Source organism: Hemibagrus wyckioides, linkage group LG09 (assembly GCF_019097595.1).
Source record: "Hemibagrus wyckioides isolate EC202008001 linkage group LG09, SWU_Hwy_1.0, whole genome shotgun sequence".
Classification (NCBI taxonomy): domain Eukaryota; kingdom Metazoa; phylum Chordata; class Actinopteri; order Siluriformes; family Bagridae; genus Hemibagrus; species Hemibagrus wyckioides.
In genome coordinates, this window is record NC_080718.1 from 23,163,654 (window position 1) to 23,191,202 (window position 27,549).

General features: G+C 36.3%; 1 protein-coding gene across 1 annotated transcript in view; it reads right to left on the minus strand.

Annotated features, from left to right (window-relative positions):
* Window positions 1–27,549, minus strand: part of alk (ALK receptor tyrosine kinase) — a 410,764-nt gene that overhangs the window by 74,683 nt on the left and 308,532 nt on the right. The window contains exon 5 of the mRNA XM_058399951.1: window positions 6,668–6,795. Within this exon, the coding sequence (XP_058255934.1) occupies window positions 6,668–6,795 (128 nt within the window). The remainder of the gene's footprint in view (window positions 1–6,667; window positions 6,796–27,549) is intronic.

Here is a 27,549-nt window from a genome sequence, read left to right on the forward strand (position 1 = left end):
GTAGTATACCACTTGTGACACAAGTAGTTTTGAAAAGCAGGAAGTTAGACAGGAAGTAAACTGACGGTAACGCAAACTGAGTCACTAAAACTAGTAAACTTCATTAATGTCTAGCATTATTATTAAAATAAGTAACTTATTAATTATCGATATAATGTTAGAATATTAAGTGTTGTTCAAAGTTAAATATTAGGGTGGTTAATGACTCTATATAAAAAAAAAAAAAAGACACTAAGGGTTTTAAGAATTTTTAGTGTTTCATAAGCATTTCTGTTTTTACCCAGCCTACTAGGGGCAATCTTTTCACAAGGGGCAAGTTCGAATGCAGCCTGGTAGCTCAAAATGGTGGTCTGGCTTTGTATTCTTGACAGACGTTCAGATTAAAAAGCAGTACACGTGTGTGTTCGCTCATCCTGAGATTATATACGTACATTTGTTAATATCTGAAACATGAACATATTGAATCTGGTTCTCCAGCGACTTCAGCAATAATATTAAAACAGTGTTAACACGTCCTTGCTACATAGCTCGATGCAATATGTTCACTTCATTAAAGGTGGAAAAACAGCCAGATCTGACACTTCTCATCTTTCCCCATCACACACCTACTCCCCTAAAGAGTTAGCTTTGAGACCCAGTCCATCAAACACATGCTGTGTGGCATGTAATTTGAGCTCCAGTGGCAGGTGCTTGAGGGATAAAGCATGTCAATCTGTTACTATCAGATGCAGGAAGCTGATGAGTCTAAAGGACAGCATCCAGGACATGCAGGTACACGGCGTGCTTCAGGGAAGTACATAATGTCTAAAGAGTGACATGTGGGATTTGATTATCCAAATATGGACAAGTGGTTGGATTTCAGCTCCCTGGAACAATTAGAGATCTGTCTGACGCTGCATTTGCATGACAGGCAGTTTGTGTGTGTGTGTGTTCAGTGTTTGTGTGTGTGTGAGCATGTTTTTTGTTGTTTTTTTTCCTCTTTTCTCTATACCCTCACGTGCACTTTTCAACAAACTTTCATTACTCCGCCTCTAAATGAATTTGCTCTTCATTAACAGTATTTACGGCTTTAATTTAGCACACGTACGGCTCATAAACAATATACTTCATGGTTCATCTGTAAGGATGTTTACAACTTTACATAACGCGACAGTTTTATTGAATCAGATGCACAAGGCGAGGTGGAAGAAAAAAAAAAGCAAAAAATATTGTCTGTGTTTGCATGGAGGGGCTTCTATCGTGAATGCTGAGCCGCTATTGCCAGACAACAAATAGGGAAGTGACACAGAAACAGTTATGTTTTATTCAGATTTCTCAAGTCAGACACAAAACGCTCAGTGTTTTATTATGATTGGATGATAATAGATCTCTTTTACAAATATTTTTTCTAAGAGATAACAGAATGGAGTGGAACGGAACCAAAGAATGGGAGTCCACCACAAGCAAGTATGGAATGTATTTAAAACTAACTAACTAAATAACTAAACAAACAAATAACATATTTACTTATACATTTATCCATATGTTTATATATTTCAAATACTAATTAAACTAAATATCTTCAATATTGTTTCAGTCATTTATTTATTATTTTTTATCTTTTTATTTATTTCTGGAGAGGTTGTTAAATAAATATTTTATATACATACATACATACATACATACAGACATACATACATATATATACACTATATTGCCAAAAGTATTCGCTCACCTGCCTTGACTCGCATATGAATTTAAGTGACATCTCATTCCTAATCCATTGGGTTCAATATGACGTCGGTCCACCCTTTGCAGCTATAACAGCTTCAACTCTTCTGGGAAGGCTGTCCACAAGGTTTAGGAGTGTGTTTATGGGAATTTTTGACCATTCTTCCAGAAGCGCATTTGTGAGGTCACACACTGATGTAGGACGAGAAGGCCTGGCTCTCAGTCTCCGCTCTAATTCATCCCAAAGGTGTTCTATCGGGTTGAGGTCAGGACTCTGTGCAGGCCAGTCAAGTTCCTCCACACCAGACTCTGTCATCCATGTCTTTATGGACCTTGCTTTGGTCACTGGTGCACAGTCATGTTGGAAGAGGAAGGGGCCAGCTCCAAACTGTTCCCACAAAGTTGGGAGCATGGAATTGTCCAAAATGTCTTGGTATGCTGAAGCATTCAGAGTTCCTTTCACTGGAACTAAGGGCCCAAGCCCAGCTCCTGAAAAACAACCCCACACCATAATCCCCCCTCCACCAAACTTTACACTTGGCACAATGCAGTCAGACAAGTACCGTTCTCCTGGCAACCGCCAAACCCAGACTCGTCCATCAGATTGCCAGATGGAGAAGCGCGATTCGTCACTCCAGAGAACGCGTCTCCACTGCTCTAGAGTCCAGTGGCGGCGTGCTTTACACCACTGCATCCGACGCTTTGCATTGCACTTGGTGATGTATGGCTTGGATGCAGCTGCTCAGCCATGGAAACCCATTCCATGAAGCTCTCTGCGCACTGTTCTTGAGCTAATCTGAAGGCCACATGAAGTTTGGAGGTCTGTAGCGATTGACTCTGCAGAAAGTTGGTGACCTCTTCGCACTATCCGCCTCAGCATCCGCTGACCACGCTCCGTCAGTTTACGTGGCCTACCACTTCGTGGCTGAGTTGCTGTCGTTCCCAAACACTTCCACGTTCTTATAATACAGCTGACAGTTGACTGTGGAATATTTAGGAGCGAGGAAATTTCACGACTGGATTTGTTGCACAGGTGGCATCCTATCACAGTTCCACGCTGGAATTCACTGAGCTCCTGAGAGCGACCCATTCTTTCACAAATGTTTGTAAAAACAGTCTGCATGCCTAGGTGCTTGATTTTATACACCTGTGGCCATGGAAGTGATTGGAACACCTGATTCTGATTATTTGGATGGGTGAGCGAATACTTTTGGCAATATAGTGTATATATATATATATATATATATATATATATATATATATATATATATATATATATATATATATATTATTATAATATATATATATTTCAATTTGGCAAGTGCAATTTGGCGCTACTTTGAAGCTCAATATCACGAAACCATACAATAGTACAGTTTTGTATTTTGTTTTTGTAACCTTTATAACCAAAACCTATTATTATTGATTTTAACTCTATCATTTTCACAAGGTTCTGGTGAACTATTGTAAATATTTACATTCACAGTTACAGCATTTGGTAGATGCTCGTATCCAGAGCAACATAAAAAAGTTGCATGATACAGTAAAGCATTTAAACTAGCAAGTGCTTTGGAAGTCTTTATCAATCATCATATCAATACTGGTTCACTAGTTCACAGACATGTTTTGGAAATCATTATATGTCACTCCAAAATATATACATTTGTTGTAATCTCAGTTTTTAACTTTATTTAGAGGTCCAGCAGATTTAAACCCAGTGTTTTCACTGTAGTACTCTGAGCCATGCAGATGACAGATGAGTCACTGCCTCTACCTGCTTTATGCAACAGTCCGAAAGAGTTTCAATATCAAGGACGTGATATAAAGCTACGACTAAGCACATGATGCTTTCTTTTCAGATATTTAATAAAGAAGCAATGTAAAGACTCCTTTACAGTATCAGAAGGATTTGTCCATTTTTCCCCCCACACATGCCACTCAATTTCTTGTTCATTCCTTGACTACTGCAAGTTGCTCCAGACAGGTCTACCTCTGAGTGCAATAGGACTTTGCAAATGATTCAGAATGTAGCTGCATGACTTGTTTTCAACCTTCTTAAAGTTCTCCCACACCACCCCCTTGCTGCGCTTCCTCCTTCCAATGTCTTCCTATAGTTGCCTGCATCAGATTTTGAGGGTTTACACTGACGCTCGCCTACAAAGCCAAAAAACAGACCACCCCCCACTTACCTCAAAGCTCTTATCACTCCCCACACTGCACTATGCTCCCTCTGATCCTCTAGCTCTGCTCGACTGGTCCCACTATCTCTCAGGGTACAAAGAAGGTATGAATCAAGACTCTTTACTGGCTGTCTTCAAACAACATCTAAAAGACCTACCTCTTCCTGAGGTACTAATATTAGCACCTAAAAAAACTTTTTAAAAAAAGTTCCTTTGCTGTATTTCCTCCCAAAAGAGTTTTTAGACTGATGCATTTGTTAGACTGTGACCTAGTGAACCAGTCTCAATGTATTCATCTAGTCATGAGAATTCAAAAGCATTGGACGTCGTGCTGGATCTGACAAGGGCATCTGACAAATTTCAATGTAAATTTATTTATTCCATAGTTTATGTTGAGCAATCTATATATCCTGGTTTGGTTGTTGTGCATGGATCTTGTAGTCTACAGGACACTGGGGACAACACAGGAATAAACCCTGAATGGGATGCTTTTAGGAGATGGGAGAAAACCCAGAAGAGAACCCTAGGAAGATTCATTTAGAAATGAGGAGAACATATGAAAACTCACAAGGACTCGTAACTGCATCAACATACCATTTTCAAACTGTCTTTACATGAAAACTGATTATTAAAGGTGATTGGAAAGTCACAACCTTTCTGACCATAGTCATTTTCACGTCTTGCACTTTGAAAATACAAATACAAGTAAATTTCCAAAACCCAGATCCATTTTTTTTTTTTTATTAACTCAAATATATATATTTTTTCTTCTTGTGTGAGGAGACATATTATCTATGAAGCAGACAGTTCCTTTTTGTGTTGCTGTCTTTCTGGGATTCTGACCCTAAGAAAATCTGCTGTCAGAAAACTCCAACTCCTTGGCAAAAGGAGATTGTAGGCTTCGGTGTGATGGCTCACAGTAGATAATGATAGTGAAAGCTCTTGTGAAGGCTGTTGTTGAAGTTTTGTTGAGTTTTTTTTTTTTTTTTAAACAAGACAAAGAAGGAGAGGAACCACTGCTGTGATCTCACAGCATGGTATATGGCATTTTTATCTGTGGCTTTAAAAATTCATACTAGAAATTGTACTGAAGTCCAAACAGTCCACATCTAAATGCCATTCACTAGAACCTCTAGTGGATACACAATTATTATTTTATATAGAATTAAGAAATAACTGGTTTTAGCTGTTTAAATCTATGAATAGAAAATTAAACTTGTAAAACGATCCTGTTTGTACACCATTTAGTTTATTATGTTTTAGTTATCATGTTTGCACCTACTTTTGTTTTTTTTTTTAAATGGTGAAAAAGTCAACAAATTTCATTAAAATTCAGAGGATAAATATGGCAAAACTCCTTGATGAATGTTGGTCTATGGATGATGTGAAGAAGACAGGGTATTGAAAAGTATTAGAGCAGAAATGTAACGAAAAAAATTGATAAACCTTGGCCAAGTCTCGCAACTCATCAGGTGCAAAAGCTGTTTACAGGAGAATAAAGAGTCAGAGGGAAGTTGTAAATGGTTATAAGACACGGGGAAATTAACTTATTAGTGAAATCCCATTCAGAAACTTTCAAGTGGATAGTTTTCACATTTGTTATATCTTTAACATTCGACATTTTTGCTATCTGTATTACAATAATTCTAATAAAGAACCCTCAGCCATGTTACTTTGCACTCGTCTGCATTGAAACACTAATAAACAAGCAATCTCGTAATGACTCAGGAAGGAATAAAACACAATCTGGCATGCAGTCATAGGAAAATAATTCATGTCTGATGTTTGTATTGTGATAGAGTGTAACTTAATACACACATACACACAGGAACACATAAATGTATTCCTCTTTATTTCTTTTCTACCTCAGCAATTTACCAACAATTTTGGTTTTCAGTTCATTAAATGATGACTTTTTAACTGTTTCTAGTTACATGTAATGTTATAGATTGTCTCAGAGGCAAGCTTCATTTATAAAAGCTCTAAGGTATAATAGTAATTTCCTCATCAGCCTCTTTTTTTGGTCACTTTTAAAGTTAATTATAATAAATTATAATCATGTTGTAAAGCAAATGTCATTCTTCATTGTAAATTATAATGATCTCTGTATGATCATATAGTCTTTAGGTCTTTTTTATTAAAATAATTCCTTAAAAAGTTGTAAGTTGTGAGATAGTATTCAATTTTTAATGTAAAAAATGTAAAGAAAAATATATTTGCAGATTAATTAAAAAAACAAAACAAATACAGGTATATTATTGACTTTTGGAAAGTGTTTATGCCAAAATATTAAAAAGATAAAAATGTATATAATATAATATTTTATGTTTTATGTTATGCATTTCTGTTCAAGGCACTTAATATTTTATACACTTAAAATGTTTTCTTTCTTTTTTTTTTTTATATAATTGTTAATAAATAGACAACAAATAATTTACAAGTCACTAGTAGTAGTTTTTTCTATTGCACAACATCTTATTATAATAAATGGTGATACTTGCTTTACATCCTGATTATAACTTATATAAAAGCTTCATGAGCCATTATTCAAGTTTTATTTCAATTATAAAGAACCGTTACAAAATAATAATCAACATTATTACTGTTTTATAGATTTATAAATATTCACTTGATAGAAATAGTTTTTAATTAAATGTACTACCAATTTCACTTCACATATCATATTTATCTACTTAAAGAGGGAAGAATTCACTTTTGAGCATTGAGGAAACATGTGACACTCATGCATTATTAAAGGTTTAAACCAGCTTTCTTACCCATGGTGCAGTTGGTGATGAAGAGCGGGTCATATGTAGCCGTCTCCAGCTCTCCAGGCTGGTCGTAACTGGATGAGATCCTGAACGGTGTTCCCCGAGCTCCCAGGCTGAGATGCACCACTGCCCAGCTGCCAAGGAAAGACAAAAGCAGCAAGATCAGCAACAGGAGCAGGCAGAACGGCCGGCGAAGAAAAGAAGTAGGGCTGTTTGGGGTCAGAGCAGGCCCTGAGTAGCCTCCTTCTTCTTCCTGGGTCAGTTTGGTCATCTCTGGGGAGCTGGCAGAGGGTGAAGCTTGGCTTTCTGACACCAAACCTGCTCCCTCAGCCATTTTAGGCTCACTTTCAGCATCAGACATGCCCTATCGAAGCAGGGGTCCAGCTGTGGCTCTGGCGCAGTGGATGTCAACGGATGTGAGTGCGTGTACTGATGGACAGAGAGGTGCTCAGTGATCTGGCTTCCGAGAGCGGAGCCAAACATCGCCTGCCATAATGTAGTCAGAGCACAGGCTAATTTTATTAAGCAAATTGAATAGATTTCACTTTGCCTTTGGGCTACTAACCAATGAATTTTCTTATCTCATTCATCACTCCCTCCCTCTCTCCATAGTTGTCTGTCTCTCTCTCTCTCTCTCTCTCTTTCTGCTTCCCTCCCTCCTTCCTTCCGTCCCGATCATCCCCACCCCTTTTTTTCCCCCTCTTTGTTCACCTTAGCTGTTGTGTTTTTGCACGCTTGTTAGCAGGCCTCTAATCTTGGCACCGGATTTACCTTGACATCTGATTCGTTCAGTGTGAATTAGAGCTGAGAGGCATGACAAAATGGCATCTCCGGACTGCAGTTGTTCTAAATAAACGCACAGACGGAGACAGATTTCATGCAAAGTGGCTACACTTAAACTGAATTGGTTGCATATAAATCAGGAGGAGCCGGACATTTTCGGTGAACGGGAAAACCATTCACGGCAAATTACTGAGCTGTTGCAGCAGCACTGTCACCGGAGAAAGATTTTCACTAGGAGTACATGAAGTATTTGTCCGTGTGAGCCCTTTTGATGTTGAAGTCGCTGCTGTCAAACCCTTGTTACTGTAGCAGTACAAAAAAAAGTCAAACCTTCTCAGACTGTGAGTAAAAGATTCAGTAAAAGAAACAGATTCCATGTTATAAACATGTTCCTATTTATCTCCAGTTTCCTGAGGGAACTTCACTTTTTTTTTTTTTTGCTGCGACAGTGACAAAAGTTCCTGCTCAACATTATATCCAACAAGAAACAAAGCAAGAGATAATTTCATTGTTTAAATCATTACGTTACCTTCTGCGTTTCATCACAAATGTGATTTTACTGAGGAATTAGATGAGGTGTAATACATATAAATTGATATAATACTTAATGCATTATGGTTAGGATGACATTTCAGTGTTTCCAGCTGCTGTAACTTAATGACTACTGTACTGTGAGATTAAACACAGACCACAGCAGAAAAAAAAAAACAGCAAAAAAAATGTTTACAAAAAGCTACTAGCTACTTAATAATAAATTATAAAATATTTAAATGTATTTTAATAATATTTATAATAAATCAAAGTGCTTGTCAAATAATAATAATAATAATAATAATAATAATAATAATAATAATAATAAATAATTTATTATTATTATTATTAGTAGTAGTAGTAGTAATAGTAGTAGTAGTATGTTTAAATAAAACACACACACACACACACCATGTGCTGCTGATACTACACAAGGTCAAGGTGGAGCCCGAAGCCTATACCAGTGGACATTGTGTGCCTGGATGGGATGCTGACCCACTGCAGGGCACAATCACACACATGCCTCTAAACCCTTTTACACAGAATGGGCAATTTAGAGAGCATTTAGAGAGAGAGTACCTAGAAGAAATCTTCAAAGCACAAGGAGAAAATAGAGAAAAGAAAAAATCTGCACCTCCAGGAATTCCTAAATCAACAGCAATTTTTTTTTAAATGCCAACAATATTTTTCAGCAATTACGAAACAATTACAAAACATTAGAAAAGCCACAGATGTAAGATCCAGTATCCGTTATCGTGGTGTTACTAACACAAAACTGTGGACTGCAAAATTGGAAAAAAAAAACAAAAAACAAACAAACATATCAGATACTGGATCCTGTAAGAAATGTCAAGGATTTGAAGTGGTATTTTTTCCATATTGGTATCAGTATTAGAAAAGTAAAGATAAATATAAAATTATACCATGCGAGCTCAAGATGCAAGTTTCTTATTAGTTAATTAATATTTACATGCAAGTGCATTGTTTTATCTTTTCCATGGTGATCTTTATTGTCTCAATTGTCTTTTATAAACTCAGTGAAATATTTAGTCAAATGTCTAGAATGAGTTGAACTCACAATAATAATAATAATAATAATAATAATAATAATAATAATAATAAAATCTTCCTTGTGTATGTTAGTCAGAATCGCTGCTGTTTTCAGTCCTCATTATGATTCACATTGTAATTCATGTCATTACTTCAGGTGAGGCATCCTGCTCTGTTCTTTACGTGGTGTGTGTTTTGATATGAACGCTAACCCATTACCTAATAACGCCATTCGATTCCTGAGCACGGACAAAGCGGCGTCTGAGGTGTGGGGTTTATCAACTGTTTCGAATTTGGTTAATCGTCTTTGGACGCTACAGATGGGCCATGTTTTGTTTGGATTAGACTTTAATATTCAAGGTCAGTGCGGTCACTCTGAAGTACGCTCCTGTTTATGCAAGTGTTCATTTGCATTTGACCCGTTGTTTACCGCTATTGATTGGCACGGGGGAGATCAAAACACAAACACAGTGTGTGGCACAGGATTGCTAAAATATACTAATCTTTCACTGTATTAGGAAAACCTTTACACCTCTGCACATTCATTCATCGAATGCTTCTATCCAGTCGATCATGTGACAATGGCGCAGAGCATGACATCATGCAGATGCAGGTCAGTTGCTTCAGTTAAAGTTCACAATGCCCCAAAAATGGAGAAAAAGTATGAGCTGTGTGACTTTGATCATGGCATGGCTGCTGGAAACAAATATCAAAGCTCTTATTACTCCTCGCTCCCGACGGTCCGCTGGCACTGCTCGACTGGTTCCACCATCTCTCAGGGTAAGAGGTAGGTATACATTAAGACTCCTTCTGTTCTGGCACCAAGGTTGTGGAATGAAGCCCCCCTAGATATCTGAACAGCTGAGTCACTCACCGACTTCAAAAGACGGGTGAAGATCTACCTCTTTCTGAAACACATAAACTTGCTTTAATTTTCCCTTTTGTTTTATGTATTAAAAAATTATTATGGTGCTATAATTCTTTCCAACAGTTTTTAGGCTGATGGTATCCTAAGTCTGTAACCTATTGAATCAGTGTTGATGTATTAATTGACAGTAACTTTAAAAAACTGTATGTTGCTCTGGATAAGGGAGTCTTCCATATGCCCAAAATGTAAATGTAAATGGGCTGAGCTGAGTATTTTATAAACTGCTGATCTCCTGGGATTTCCACACATAAGAGTCTCTAGAGATTACTTAGAAAAAAAAAACAAAACGAAACAAAAAACATCGAGTTAGTAAGAGTTTTTTGGATGGAAACATCTTGTTGATAAAGAGCCATCAGAGGAAAATGGCCAGACTGGTTCACCAGGAAGGATATACTGCAGTAACTCAAATAATCACTCTTTACAGCTGTGGTGAGCAGAAAAGCATCTCAACATACACCTGATTTCCACAGTATGATTGTAGTCATTTTGTGTAGTTCCCAATTTCTGAAATACTCACATTTACGACATTTGGCAGATGCCCTAAAGTCACAGAGAGGTGTTTAAATGAACTAAAGCTCCTGACTTGTATCTGCATGACTTCTGTCTAAAGACTAGATGCTCACAATGAAGAACAAATGATGTAATATTTTATTATTATTATTATTATTATTATTATTATTATTATTATTATTATTATTATTATTATTATTATTATTATTATTATTATCACAGCACTAATAATATGCAATAGAAAACATTTAACAACATAAATAAATCAGCAGTGACAATTAAAACCATACAGGGATATTTTGTTGGGCCAGAAAATGGAACTTTCATGCCAAAAAAAATAAAGAGCATTGAAGAATTTATACTAACATAGAATTACAATATCTCTTATCCAATTTACGGACTCTAGCCTTGATAAGATTTTTAGAAAGTGTGTATGAGAGAGAGAGAGAGAGAGAGAGAGAGAGAGAGAGTGTATAATGGATTTTAAATGAATCTGTATAAAGCAACATTTCACTGCTAAATCATTTGCATGCCTGATTCTCAGCTTCCTGTCCTTCAAGTTCTAAAGTCTGATTACTGAAAACGTTCTGAGGTGTTGTCAAATCGCCAGGTACTGAACTGCTACTGAAGATATGAGATGCTTTAGCTATTATATACAATAGCCACTAATGACTTCCCATTTGGTTTGTCCCCCGAAATTAGTGGTAATGGATGCAATTAGTGTGCTGAACTGCACCGCTACAGGCAGCAGTACAGGCAGCAGTAATACACCTACAGAAAAAAAAAATGACTGAATGAAGTCCATGCTGATCAGCAGTTTTTTCTTTTTGATTTATTTTTGCAAAATTGTTTCGACCCATTTTTCCATTAAGCCCTCGCCATACACACATGTGCTTTCACTGATATGATATGCTTACTTCATAAACCCTTTATAACCTTCGATTTACAGAAGTAACAACACACACACTTAAAGTTCACTTGAATCATACATGAAGGACAAATTATTCCTTTCAACTGCATTACACATGTTTAACTATTATTTACTTGCTTACAATTTAAAAGAACTATAAAAAGAAAAAATAGAACTAGAAATAAATAACTAGAAAAAAATACATAAATAGAAAAAATGTTAAAAGTGTCATTCTTTAACCTTTTTTTTTTAAACCTCTACACTGGTGTAAATTGACTTATCTGATTATAAATATATAATATATAAAATAAATCTAAAATAAAAAAATGTATAAACAAATTAATTATTTTTATCGCCGCATTTATTATTATTTTTTTTACCTATGTATTGTGTGATATAAAATTAATCAGGACACTGCTGGCTATCAGTGTGAGACCTTTTTCCCTCTGTTGGTATAACCTTAAACAGAATTTTTGTTGTTGAATAAAACTCCTTCATTTTTCCTTCATAGTTCTGTATCTCAGAGAGCAGAAACAAGTTTGATATTTGTGTGGAAAAAAAAAAAAAATAACCGTTTTTGCTTTTTTGGAACTTTTCTGTGAATAAATTGCCCCTTGTTGGCTAGATAAGAACAGAAATACTTTCCAAAAAACTACAAATTCTTAAAGTACTGAGTGTCTACTTTCATATGACTCCTTATCCACTACTATGTATTGTGACATGACAAAGAAATCCAATGCTGAATATGAACACAACCAATTCCATATTATTTTTTGACCTCTGGGGAAATAAATATAAATATGAAACCACTTGCTGCGGTATAAGAGGAATAAAGCACATTATGAAACACTTTTAGACTGGAAGTCTGCTTTATTATTATAGACTTCATCACATCGCATCTCCTTATCAGTGATTATTGTTCTAGAAGTGCACACCTTTTTGTGGTTTATTGCTCTCTTCTATGTAAGTAATACGTTGTGTCTTCCTTGTCAGATGTGAGTGAACAATGTTTTACAGCTGCCGATTCTCTACAATGAATCAACTGTGTGTGTGTGTGTGTGTGATAATGACAGTTAAACTTATCTCTGTAGCCTTGAATGCGGTGCATGAGCATAATTTACATGCTAACTGCTTGCATGAGGGAAATTGAAGCCGCCATCTTATCAAACATCTCTATGAAAATGTTCGCGCGAAACAAAAGAGAGATGCCGAGTAGCCTTGAGTCTGTTACAGAGAGAGAGAATCTTTGAAGTTTGATCCACAAGGAGTAAACCGTGCATTTGTGAGATACAGATTTACATGTTTAAACAGTGATAAGATCTTGACATTGAAATATGACCCGAGTAGCTGAACACAGAATCAAGAATCAGGACACATTTAGTCCCTGTTCACACCTGGCATTAGGAACGCATCTTATGTCCGTTTGAGATCTGATTTCATTTCTTTTTCTGCTGACTGAAAGGCTGTCATGCACGTTTATCTGCAGTTTATTTTGCACGGAAAATCATGTCTCATGTACCTGAACACACTGTTCCAAGCACTGTTTTAAATCTTGTGGTCATCTAACAACGTTTATAAACCAAAGATTGATTGAGATGATGAATGAAGCAATGAAAAAACGACTCGAGTCTCTTAGAAATCATGAAGGATTGCAGTTGATATGAACTGTTTTCTTACTGCAATCACTAGGATAGCTTTACGACTGCAATCGTTATGAACTTTTTTAGACGCCATCAGTGACCAGTTCACTAACATAGTTCACTAGTTAAAACTGGAATAAATACGGTTACACAATTGTACATTTTGACCATTTTGTATACAGACAAAAAAGGGAAATGATTTATTTTGCATCTGGTTCTTCTCAAGCTTTCTTTCTCCTCAAGTCATCTTAGGGAGTTTTTCCATGCCACCATCACCTTGCTTGCTCATTAGGTTTAGATCCTGATTTTTTCTGTAAAGCTGCTTTGTGACAATGTACGTGGTTAGAAGTGCTATACAAATAAAACCGACTTGCATTTGAACTGAACTGAATATCTGCTGTTATAATGTCACCTTTTATCTGCAAGCCTGTTGACAGAGCTTTACCTATTCATATAATACCCAGATAAGGCAACAGTTAATCAGTTGTTTCTTTGTTGCTAGTGGGACTCATCGAGACGTGTTCATATTCACAATACAAATGTGATGTGGTCATATGTGACTCCATGTTAAGGTTGTCTCACTTCAAAGCTCTTTTCTATGTCGCCCTGGATAAGAGCGTCTGCCAAATGCCAGAAATGTGACGTGTCCACTGGATCACCTTCATGTGTGGTTTGAGTGATTAGATAACAATGTGCCTCTGAGAGCATGGTACAGAACCCTAGACTACCTGTAGGAGGTGGTGTGACTTCAGTCGCACTGGAACTGTGTCACAATTCCCGTGAATGTGAACACAACTCGTACTCAGGTCTGCACTTGTTCAGGAAGTAAAGTAACTTGCACATGCATTTTAGTTGATGATGACATCATTAGTTTCATTACATTTCTACAGTTGTGACATTTCCATTTCTTGCATTTGGTAGATGCCCTTTTCCAGAGCGAATTACATTGTATCTCATTTTTCTATACAACTGAGCAATTGAGGGCTTAGGGCCTTGCTCATGAGCCCAGCAGTGGCAGCTTGGTGGACCTGGGATTCGAGTCCTCAGTTTTTTCACCACATATGTACCATGAGTGGCAAGGGAAATGTTATGGGACCCAGAAGAGGTGAGATGCCTCACTGCACATAATAGCTCCAAGATAATTAAAAAATCGAGTCGATGTGGTTCTCCATGCAAACAAGCACCAGGAATTGATAGAATCGAGTGAACAGTGATCGAAACTAGATCAACACTGCTGGAAAAATCACACATCTGGATTCGGACCACAGTAACCGTGCCCAGTATAAAATGAATACATAAATAAATAATAAAACAGCTTGGAGACTCATTTGACTCCATTCACACTTGTACTCGGTGCTTTCCACTTACAATCCGATACCACAGTTAGTTCCAGGTGTGAACAGGGCCTTAGTTACTTTAGCAAATGCACAACACTTTGATACTGAAAAGAAAACCATGAGGAAAGATAAATAACAATTGTTGATATGAAATAATATCAAGAAATACCAGACATGAACTTTGAACAACAGCCTTCCACCTCAATATCCAAATTTGCTTTGTTTTGCTTTCTCACATTTCCCCAAGGTAATTAATCAAAGCCATTTCTGTGAGGAAACTTACCTTGGAACGATATTTGTGACTACACAATGCACTAACTAATATTCCCAGTGGTGTAGAGTTAACAACACAGTGCTTGTAGCTCCTGCTTCTGCTTCGTGATCCGAGGCAAATTACTGCCTGGAAAAAAGCAATCTTAAGCCTTCAGCTATTTCTTATGAGAGATGAAAGAAAAAAAACAAACAAACAAACAAAACAAACAAGCTCAAAAAAACAGGAAGAAGCGGTACACGTCGGCATCAGGACTGAGGATTACTTCTCCTGATTAATTTATCCAGTTGAACATTTCGGGACAGGACGTGAGAGAGAGATGAGAGAGCAATGAGGAAAAGGAGGCGCAATTTGTAATGGGATGGTTATTTAATTTTGAGGCGAGGCAGAATTTTAAGCCAGGTGAATAAATTAAAGGCAGTAAAGATGAAGCCGTGACAAATGATTTCCACATGGAGGAAATAAAACACTTCATTTCATCAACAGAGAAAGACAGACGTTACAAAGCCGTCTGCAATCCAAGACTTTTCTCAACATTCAAGCTGTGAAGCATCACAAAGTCATCCTTTCTCCTTTCTTCATCCTTCTTCAGCTTTTTTCTTTTTTTTCCTTCTCTTCTTTTGGTTTACATGCTTCTTCCATATCATCCCCTTTCTTTCTTTCTTTCTTTCTTTCTTTCTTTCTTTCTTTCTTTCTTCACTGATTCTTCCTTATTTTTCCTTCCTTCCTTCCTTCCTTCCTGTCTTTTTACCTTGATTTTTTTTCTTTCTTTCTTTCTTTCTTGCTTGATTCTTCATTACCTTTCTTTCTTTCTTTCTTTCTTTCTTTCTTTCTTTCTTTCTTTCTTTCTTTCTTTCTTTCTTTCTTTCTTTCTTACCTTTCTTTCTTTCTTTCAATCACGTGTGTGTAAATATCACGTGTGTGATTGAGACAGTGGGGGAAATGGAAAACGTATGATTTGTTTGAAATGATCCCTTTTCCCTTCATCTTTTTTATTCTCACTGCTTTTCTTTTTCCATGTATTCTTTCTTTTGCCTTCATCTTGCTAGTCTTTTCATTTCCTTCCCTTTTCTTCTTGTTCTTTTTTGACAGTTACTAATGTAACTGCCCTCAACATCATCCTCATCATCATCATCATCTAGAGGAATATTGTGCTCATGTACAGAGAACACAGACTGTTAATATACACATCACAGCTTAACACCAGATGTTTGCAGAGAGGACGTCAGACTGGACGCCAGAGAGGACGTCAGACTGGACGCCAGAGAGGACGTCAGACTGGACGCCAGAGAAGACGTCAATCTCTCAAAACAACATTGCAGTGTAAATGTATAAATGATGTGGGATGAGTATAATTTCCCACAGCTATAAATCGTTTTAATATTCTTTACTGGTATTAATAATTTCACTTCATATAAGAAAAATATCTCATGAAAGTTATGTTAGAAGAAAGGTAGCAGTCTCTACCTTCTAAAATCAATATCAAATCAATAAAAGGAGTTGTTTGAGCTTCAAAATTAAAAACTGTAGATTTTACAGCTTCAGAAGTATCTATTTGCAGATCTGATGAAGTCTTTGCGTCTGTTCTGCTTCCCCTGAGCCTTCGTGTACACCACTGTAATTTTACTACCTCAACATTTCTCTCTACAGTACAGAGCAGTTACTCCACAGACGAGCAGCGGGCTGGTGAGACCCGGACGAATAAAAAGCTCCATTTTCATTGAATCACATTCTGCTATTATTTATCAACAAAAAGCTCTGACTCGCACTGACTTTCTTTCTTTCTTTCTTTCTTTCTTTCTTTCTTTCTTTCTTTCTTTCTTTCTTTCTTTCTTTCTTTCTTTCTTTCTTTCTTTCTTTCTTTCTCTTTCTTTCTTTCCTTCTTTCCCCTTTTTCTTCAATCTCTTAGTTTTTCTTTTCTTGCTTCTTCCTTCTCTTTTCTTTCTTTCTTTCTTTCTTTACCCTTTTTCATTTTTTCTTCCATCTCTTCGTTTTTCTTTTCTTGCTTCTTCCTTATCTTTTCTTTCTTTCTTTCTTTCTTTCTTGCTTTTTTTCTTCTTCTTCACCATCATTTTTTTTAAATCTTTTTCTTTTCTTGCTTCTTCCTTAGCTTTTGTTCTTTGTTTGTTTTTTTTCCCTTCCTTCCTTCCTTCCTTCCTTCCTTCCATCCATCCATCCATCCATTCATCCATCCATCTCTTCTTTGCTACTTCACCAAACCTCCAGCACTTAGCTGATTTTTTTTTTCTTTCCTTTACTCATCACATGAATAAAGCTGCAGTAATGGGACAAGCTGATACAGTAGTCACTTGTGTGTAAATATCATGTGTGTTTCAGACAGCGGGGGAAATGGAAAACATGTCTGATTTGGTTGAAATGTCACTGCACATATGAGAGTGTTGACTTTCTGCATCGGCTCATGAAGTGAGCATGAGTAGTGTAAAGGACAGTGGAGGAGACATGACAGCAGACATCGGGTCATTAAGTGCATCTGAAATCACACACTTCTGCACTATTTTTCTATCAAGTAACAAACAGTGTGAGCAGTGTGTTCACACAACAAGAGGATGGTGTATTACCAGGCGCTGATGCTGGAGGAGAAAACATTTTCAAGATAGTGGATCACACTCCATTGGACAAAAATCTTACAAATATATTTTTCTTTCTTTCTTTCTTTCTTATCTTCCCTTTCTTTCTTTCTTTCTTTCTTCTTCTACTTCTTGTATTATTTATTCCCCTTATTCATCTTCTTTATCATCAACTTCTTTTTCTTTCTTTCTTGGTCTGGGATTAGTACAGGACAGTCTTTACGATTACAGCAACAGGTAGAAATCTACAGTATGTGAGCGAGCTTATTGACTGAAGCAGTTGTGAGACTTGGAAATTAACTCTTTTTGGGAAGTGCTTCTCTATGTGAGACCAGCCATACAAGCAGAAGGTGACTCACAAGTGTAGAAAGCTCCATGGGTGGTGTGTGTGTGTGTGTGTGTGTGTGTGTGTGTATGTGCACAGAGACACAACAATGAACACAGAGAGTTTAGTTCAAATCTACTGGGAGGCGTCACAGCAGCAGAGCTAATCGTATTATATCTGTAATTGGTTCTGCAATGTGTCTGGGGCGTGAGAGAAAGCAGCAGCACAGGACAAAGCATGACCTGGATATTTACTGCGGCAAGTTTTAGACTTCATAATTCAACCACAAGACACGCTATTATATATATAAACCCAGACCGAAAGCTGCTTCAAATTCATAGCAAAAAAATGATGCAAAACTAACTTGACCTACACATGTGATTAGAGATTTATCATTTCACTTTACATTAAATCCTTAAAATAAATCAGTTCAAAGCAAATCCTCCAGGTTAAATTCCACTATTTCTTCTTCTTCTACTTATCCGCATCCCGACACCATATCTTTCTGGGCTGCAGTTACAGAAGGAACCCCCTTGTTTCACACAGGTGTAAATTTCTTCTCAGCTGGTGTCAGATTAATTAAATTCATCAGAGCAGCTCATAGATTCAAGCCCGCATTATGCGCTCCAGTGAAGAGCAAAACAATAGGATTCACGTTAAATAAATTACACACATAAATTACATACAACTGCTACCATATCAGTTACACAACTGCGTTACACGGGTTAATTTTTTAATTTTATTTTTGGCATCTGATATCAGATATAAGCAATTTTTTTTCTGTAAAGTAATATCTTTAAGTTGATTACATTGGATTTTGATGGAATCGAACATAACTACCTCACTAAGTTTTGAGATGCAATTGGTAAAGTCTGGTACGAATGTTAATTTTTACTTTTTAACCCTTAAATCTTAAATTTTTGTACCCTTAAATCTGGGTATTTTAGTTTTTTTTTTTTTGTTATATTCTTCTTATTTTATCTATTACCTGTGGTTGTGGATACTGCTGGAAGCTGTAAATTTCCCTTTGGGATGAATTAAGTATCTATCTATCTATCTATCTATCTATCTATCTATCTATCTATCTATCTATCTATCTATCTATCTATATATATATACACACATTAAAGCATGCAATTGTTTTTTTTTTTGTATTCTTTACTTACACATGAATGTAAAATGTATAAAGAAGTGTAGTAGAATGTGTTATATATTAAATACGTTACATGTGTTTGAGAAGCCCTATGTGAAATACAGTCTCTGGTGTAATAGACGTGAGCATGAACCAGGTGGATTTTTTTTTTTTTTTTGATTTTTCTTCCTTTGCTTCTCAAACCAGCTTTAAAGGGGAAACTGAAAAATATACCATGTACACATTGTGTTAACAAATTATTCAGATGGCACAACTATTAGTTGTATTCAGCATGAAGCAAAGTGACGTTTAAATGAACGCAGTGAAATCCGTCAATCCGTCCAAAACGCTTGTTAATGAAGAGGAAATGCAGTTCAGTAAGGAAGAGGAGGGCATTAATACAGCTCATAATGTATGACTGTGGTAGTGGTGGCTCAAGTGGTTAAGGCTCTGTGTTGTCGAATGGAAGATCAGGGATTCAAGCCCCTGCACCACCAAGTTGCCACTGTTGGGCCCTTGAGCAAGGCCCTTAACCCTCTCTGCTCCAGGGGCGCTGTATCATGGCTAACCCTGCGCTCTGACCCCAACCTCCAAGGCTGGGATATGTGAAGAAAGAATTTCACTGTGCTGTAATGTATATGTGACAAATAAAGCCTATTTCTGACCGTGTAGTTCTTCAATCTGATTGGTCTATATTATTTTTGTATAACGGGCCAGCTCACACCAGACAGGAGATCTGACTATAAGATGTTTAAATTAATGCTACTGTTTCTACATGAAAAGCTCATATGCAGAAAAATGAAGGGGAATATTTTAGTACAACCTTACTTATGTTATTCTTTATTTATATCATAGCACAAAGGGTGTGGTAAAGCACCAGCTGTGAGTGGGAGGACAAGAGGAGAATGAGCGAGTAATAAGTAAGTGTACACACCAGTGTGTGTGTGTTTGTGGAAAAATACTGTTAATACATCTGTTATTCAGTAAAAGGTAGAATAACAGAAAGAAAGGGTTAGAGAGAGAGTTTGACAGAGTTTGAGAGAGAGAAAGAGAGAAAAAAGAGAGAGTGTGAGTTTAAGAGAGAGTTGGCACATTGCCAAGCAGTTCAAAAATCTGACACTGTTAAGCAGCATGATGCTGTGTGTGTTTATCGGTGATTTCAGTTTCTAGTGAAGTATATTTCTGTTGGCACAAACTGGGCTGACAAGCATGGAGCTTGAAAAAGAAAGAATTCTGCATGACTTTCTCTTAAGCATTCCTCCCGAGTCCTCATTCCCACCCACAAGATACAATATTATATACACACACACTTTTATGTACAGGCTCTGGCTGATATGGCACTGGGGTTTACAAAATAAATAAAAAAATCCTGCACTGCCAGATCTGTGTAAAAAATATGCTGTTAAAAATGCTGTGTGCCTCAATAGAGGTTATACTAAGACGGTTTACAACGTGCTATTATTATTACCACTTTTAAAAAAATAAATAAATAAATAAAAAAAATATAGAATATATTATATGTATGCTCATTAATGACAGAAAAGAAGAGAAAGATAAAAAGGATCATGATGTGTTAATTTCATCTTTACTTATGTATTCATTTATTTTAATTGATATTGGCTCATTAAAAAAAATAAAATAAAATTAGCAGCTTAATAAGGTAATATATATGGAGCATCTGATGATGCGGGTTTTTTTTCTTTCCTTTTATTCCTTTGCTTTTTTAAGTAGGACACAATTTCATGACATTTACCTGAAGGTCACAGATTTTCCCTTAACCTTACAATACTGTATAACAAGCTTGTGTAATGAATAAACTTCTTTAACTAAAGCATAACCAACAGAAAAACTCCAAAACTCAAAATCATACTTAAGAAGGTAAAGAGTCTTCCTCTTTCTATTTCCTATTCCTAATATTTTTCCTAATTTGTACTGGGCATCCTCTGTGGTCTTTCAGAATGGATTTTTGCACATGACTGGATTAAAGAAAGATTATTAGACACCATCTGACCTAACCGTCAACCCCACTGCTCTTTTTGGAAAGAGCCCCACATTTAGTTCTCCAGGTTTTGAATAATAATTCAGAAGAATAATAATTTAGAATGTAAGGAATGCCTCAAGGCTCAGTGATAGGTCCGTTTACATTTCTGCATTGTGTTATATTTAAACATGTTTTGAAAACAAAAATGCCATACTGCCCTAATTTGTATGTCTATTCGAATAGTTAGGATTTGGTGATTTATGAAATTTTTGGAGAATTAATATTTTGAAAAATTCCTTTTAAAATGACAAAATTGTACATAGTCACAAAATAATATTTGTATTGTTTGTATAGTTGCAAAACACTTCAAATACTGATTCCATGCTTGCTTGAAATTGTTTTGCTTTTTCAGAGACAAGTCTAATTTATTACGCACGTTAGTTTTGTTTCTTAATTAGAAATTTGTTGATTTAATTTTAAGTTTGTCATGCATACACTGGAGCGTGAGGCACTGCAAAACAAAATAAATTGAAACCAATTCTGCTTCTGAACTCAGGCTAAAATATGATTCTCTGGATCTCATGATTTTGTGTTGCATCAATCCATTAACAATGTTATATTCATGTATAGATGACACACATCATTACCTTTCTATGCTGTATCTGTATCTAAAAATAAATCTAAAATAATATGACTAACTTCTGTAAGAAACAGTCTAGGATCTATTCACTGTTCACCGATCCTGCTTCTTCGGAATGATATACAGTATGATGTCTCATATAGCTATTCTTTCTGCCTAAGGCAAAGCATTTGCAACATAAAGCAACCATGGAATCGGCTTTCCATATCTCTTAGACTGCCTGTGTGTCAGGCTGTCAGGATTTAAATAAAAATCTTTCTTCAAGTGCATTTTGACATCTCCATAGGTGCAAAGATCACACAATACTTTTCTCCCACAAGAATATACATTTATCTACCATCCTCAGCCCACATATCTTATTTTTATCTTTTAAACATTGGCAAGCGTGAAAAACGCCTTGTGCCATGTAGCCAATCAGCACACAGGTTTATCCATATCTCATCATCTCTAAAATGTTTCCTTTCCTCAGCGTTATGTTCTTCCAGAACGGCAGATAAAATATATATCTGCATTCATGTCGCACTTTCTCTGAGTTCACAGATTTGAAGATTTGAAGTGAAACACTAAAAGGTGTAATTCTTGTTGGTCTGTTCTTAATGAAATGAAAAGTTTTTAAAGGTAAAAAAAAAACAATAAAGGATTATAATTGGCATAGATTTCTTATGTGTTAATGTTATTATAATCCATTCATTCATTTTCAGTAAACACTTTAAACTCCTGATGGAAAATTTAGAGGAGATAATTGAACTATTCAAGCTAATCAATGTTTTTGGGAAGTGGGAGGAAACCAGAAAACATGGAGGTAACCCAGGCAGACAAAAGAAAAACATGTGAAACTGAACAGTATTCTGAGCTCAGGATCAAGGCAATGACCATAGAACTAGAAAATATATATATATATATTTCTTTTCTTTAAATATATACATATATATATATATATATATATATATATATATATATATATATATATATATATATATATATATATATATATATATTTCTTTTCTTTTTTTTTTTTAAAAATCTTAAACCCAAATATTTTTAATGTACTGCCAAAAGAAAAGAACTGGACTCTCTGTTCCAATAGTTTCAGAAAATACAGTAGCTCTCCAGTTTTCTTCTAGTTCTATGGTCATTGCCTTGATCCTGAGCTCAGAATACTGTTCAGTTTCACATGTTTTTCTTTTGTCTGCCTGGGTTACCTATATATATATATATATACACACACACACACACACACACACACACACACACACACACACACCAATGCAACATTAAGCTTACATTAAGTTTACATTTCTTCTAGAGTGAACTTCAGACATTCATGTATTAAAACTGCAGTATAGCAACAATAGCATACAACAGTGAGTCCCTTAGCAACAAGCTAGCCAGCAGACAATAGTGCCTAGCTTAGCAACAAGCTAAGTTACATTATGATTACATTAATGTTAATGATTAGCTTCTTGAATGGTGGTTAGTATGAATAGTGAAAAGTGGTTAGTATAAATAGTGAATAGCGTTACAGATTTAACCTAGTACTGCATCTATATATTAAATACTTTAAATCCAATGCTGTTAGAAACTATTTTTACAAGTAGAGAAGGGGGATTTTTACACTGCTCAGATTATTAGCTAGACGAAACAGTAATTAGTATGGCCAGTGTTAGATTTAACCAAGTACTGTGTCTATATATTAAATAATCTAAAGCAAATACTGTTATAAACTAAGTAATGTATCTATATATACAATGATCTAAAGCTAATACTGCTATGCATATTTCACTAGGCTCAGTAGGCTAGTAGATCACGATTATTTACTCGAAACAGCATTCAGTGTGGTCAGTGATATAGATTTAACAAAATACTGTGTCTATATATTAACTGATCAAAAGTTAATACTGTTAATAAGCTATTTTATGAGTAGAGAAGGGGTTTTTTACACTGTTCACTAGCCTCAGTAGGCTCTTGTACATTGATCTGGGTAAGAGCATCTGCCAAATGCCAGAAATGTAAATGATGTAAATGAAGCAGATGACGATTAGCATCCAAAAAAGCAATTAGTTCGGTCAGTGTTATAGATTTAACCAAGTGCTGTGTCTGTATATTAAATAATCTAAAGCCAATACTGTTATGAACGGGGCAGTGGCGGCTCAAGTGGTTAAGGCTCTGGGTCGTCGACCGGAAGATCGGGGGTTCAAGCCCCACCACCACCAAGTTGCCACTGTTGGGCCCTTGAGCAAGGCCCTTAACCCTCTCTGCTCCAGGGGTGCTGTATCATAGCTGACCCTGTGCTCTGACCCCAACCTCCAAGGATGGGATATGCAAAGAAAAGAATTTCACTGTGCTGTAAAGTATATGTGGCAAATTATATAATAATAACTGTTTTACAAGTAGAGAAGGGGAATTTTGTACTGTTCACTAGCCACATTAGGCTAGTAGATAATGATTATTAGATTCTCAAAACAGTGATTAGTATGGTCAGTGTTATAGCTTTAACCAAGTACTGTGTCTGTATATTAACTGATCTAAGGCTAATACTGTCATAAACTATTTTATGAGTAGGGAAGGGGTTTTTTACACTGTTCACTAGCCTCAGTAGGCTCTTGTACATCACTCTGGATAAGAGCGTCTGCCAAATGCCAGAAATGTAAATGATGCAAATGTAGTAGATAATGATTAGCATCTAAAAAAGCAATTAGCTTGGTCAGTGTTATAGCTTTAACCAAGTACCCAGTCTGTATATTAAATAATCTAAAGCCAATACTGTTATAAAATATTTTAAAAGTACACAAGTGGGACATTATAATGTTTGCTTGCCCATACATTAGGCTAGTAGAGAATGATTAACTTCTCAAAACAGTGATTAGTGTGGTCAGTGTTATAGCTTTAACCAAGTGCTGTGTCTGTATATTAACTGATCTAAGGCTAATACTGTTGTAAGCTATTTTAAAAGTAGAGAAGTGGGACCTTATAATGTTTGCTAGCCTCAGTAGGTTATTAGAAGATGCATATACATATATCTGTACGATGTAACTCTGAATAAAGTTAGTCACTTCTAGGACATTTTTTATGACTAATTCTAAAAGCTTCAGCTTTGGTTTAGATGTGATGACAGAATGTTTCCTAACAGGACTGGGTCAGCTGTAGAGCTGCAGAGGTTAGTCCATTGATCATAAAGAACTGTAAATAGGGTTTTACTACATTACACACTGGACATTATTAAATTATAGACCATGACTGGTTCTGACTCAACCAAAATATCTTCTTGTTAATTACATCGCTGTCTCTCTCTTTCTCTCTCTCCTACTTAGAAATCTTTGACAGATTTCCTGAAACAGAAATAATAAGACAATGACATCATTATATGTAATATAATGGTATTAAAAGCAGGATAACAAAGAAAAAGAAAATCTTTGTACGAGTCTGCAAAATGAGTCCCATCTCATTGTGGCAGCTGAATTCAGCTGAATGACATGTTCAGCTTATTCCCCAAAATTATGTGGCTCAACTTACTCAACAAGAAAGTACAAATTTCTCACATCATCCAGTTCTAAGCCTGCTCACTAAAAGTGACAACAATTCATTTGCAGGACTGATGTCTGAAAGCAGTATAAAGATCTCAGCAATGACCCTATTTGCCATTTGTCCTTCATTTGTCCAGTTATTTCTTATGTACCTTTTTAATAGCATACCATAAGAATGTTATGTATTTTATTACTCCAGAATTTCCAATGTATGTGTGTATATGATACATACTAGTATATCAAAAGTGCACTGTAACTATTCAGTAGATATTCAGTACCTCCCTCAGTGTGTAACTTAATATAAACTCAAGAAAACTTTTAGAATCTTTGAATTAATTCTTCTTCATAAGTGCTAGCTAAGGCTTCAGTCCCATAGCAATACAGGTCCCAGGTCATGTTTCTGGTATTGTACTCCAGGTCATACTTAACGACATGCAGTACAGGAAGGTAGGGCAATGTGTCGAAACTCCATCTTCACTGAGAATCCATCCTACAGAGACCTCATTAGAAGAATACACACCACCTCAGCTAGCATTCAGGTTACCTGATCTCCAGCTGCTGGCCTTACCATTCTTTGTTATTTTTCACTTATTCACAGAACTCTATCAGCCTTTCTTCTTTGCTAACACTAGTTTTGGTGCTGTCTACTTTTCTCTGTCTGTCTGCCTCTCTCTCTCTCTCTCTCTCTCTCTTTTCACTCTTTCTTTGCCTCCCTCTCTCTCATAAGTAATTACCTATGCAACTTTCCTGGGTGTAAAGTAAAACATATGATGCTTTTACTCTATCACCATTACAACAGTATTGCAATTCACAACTAAACGTTAGACAGCTCAACATTTAAATGTTCCATTTTGACAAAATCATTTACAGATCACTAAAAGAAGCCTACTTGAATGCATTGGTATTCAGGAGCATGGAAGTACAATGTGAAAAAACAATATATATCTGCTGCAATAGTAAACATTGGTGTATCCTGCACCAGCTTGATTTGTTCCTCAATTTCCAGACACACAGGAAATAACGAAGAAGAGATTTGGCAAAGTTTGAAGCCACACAAAGTACATTCATAAATCACAGCAGCACACAATATTTCTTTTTTTGAACTCAGCTCATGTTACTTTTGTATTCTGTTTTTAGAGCTCACTATCAAGGACACCAGAATGCATTTCTGTGGATAATGCAAAGGCAACAAAGCATTTGTTTGGAAAGCAGTGGTGAGTAGGATGTGTTTTATATGCATGCAGACTGCAAATTAGAAGCCCAAAATATTCTGTTTTTTTTTTTTTCTTCTTCTTTTTTTTACGTGGTTGGAAATGATAGTAATGTTGCATGAGGTTCTCACAAATTTATTTAAAACAGTATAACTATTCTCTTCAGTTTGAGAGCACATCCTCTGGTGTTTATAGCACATACACACACTCACCAACCATTTAATCGGAATACCTGTTCATTCATGTAGTTACACAATCAATCATGTGGCAGCAGCACTATGCATAAAATCATGCAGATCCAAGTCAAGCATTCAGTGAATGTTCATTTCACGCATTCGAATGGGGAGAATGTTATATCAGTGTTTTTAAACTGAGCCATGGTTGTGGCTGTCAGATTCAACTACTTTCAACTCGACACTCCCTGGAATGGTGCAGAAAACAAAAAAATATCCAGTGAGAATTATTTCTGTGGTGAAAATGAGTTCCGAGGAGAATGATGAGATGGTTCAAGCTGACGGAATGACTATGGTGACTCGACCATTCTTTACAGTTGTGGTGAGGTGAAACGTATGTCAGAATGCACATTTCATCCACACACATCAGTGTCACATCAGGTAAAGAAAAGGTTTGAGGTAAAGAAAAAGTAACATGGACTGTTGAATCTCAGTATCTTCTGTGACATGTAGATAAATTAAGCCCAACTTAATATCATAACATTTGCTGGTGAGATTGCTGTACGTACTTTATATGTGTAAGCCAAACATGTATCATCAAAAGTTCAAAACGAACATCACAGCTCAAATACAACAAACATAACCAACACACAATAAACAACTTAATATTTCTAGATCTAAAATGCATTTTGCCAACAAATATGATATCCACTATGCTCTGAGCAGGCAGAGCTATAATGTAATACGGAAATTTAGCTTCTGTGCTGTTTAGATGATGGGCGTATGCTGAATATTGTCGATTGTAGTGTTTATAAATCAAAATCATGACCATGCTGTGTGCGACAGAAATGAAAATATGCATTGTCCATACTGGAAGCATACACCACGTCTTGTGTACGAGCTTACAATCTCACTTATACTAAGTGGAAGTACTGACTAGCTGCAAGACAATACGTTAGAACTGTATTGATGAGCTGAATTAAAGCAGCCGGCGGGCTGTCGTTTGCCCATGCGTGCTCTAAGCTCCACACTGCATGATTAGAGTTTAGTACTGACCCAGCGGACCTCGCCTCTAGGTGTAAATACTCCATCTTGCCGAATCACCACCACTGCTTAGCACTCCAGCATGCCTGCGGGGGTAGATTAACACTGCAGTGTCCGATCAGCCTCCTGCCTTGTGCTTTCAATCACATTGGCATGGAAACAAACAATCCTGGCTGGCTGCTATCCCAAAACAAGCGTGTTCAGATTCAACACCACACATCAAGTCTATCCCTGACCTTTTCTACCCTGCTATCAAATCTTCCAACACTGGCTATCTTGTGAGGTATGGATGATTCACCTGACTTGAGGC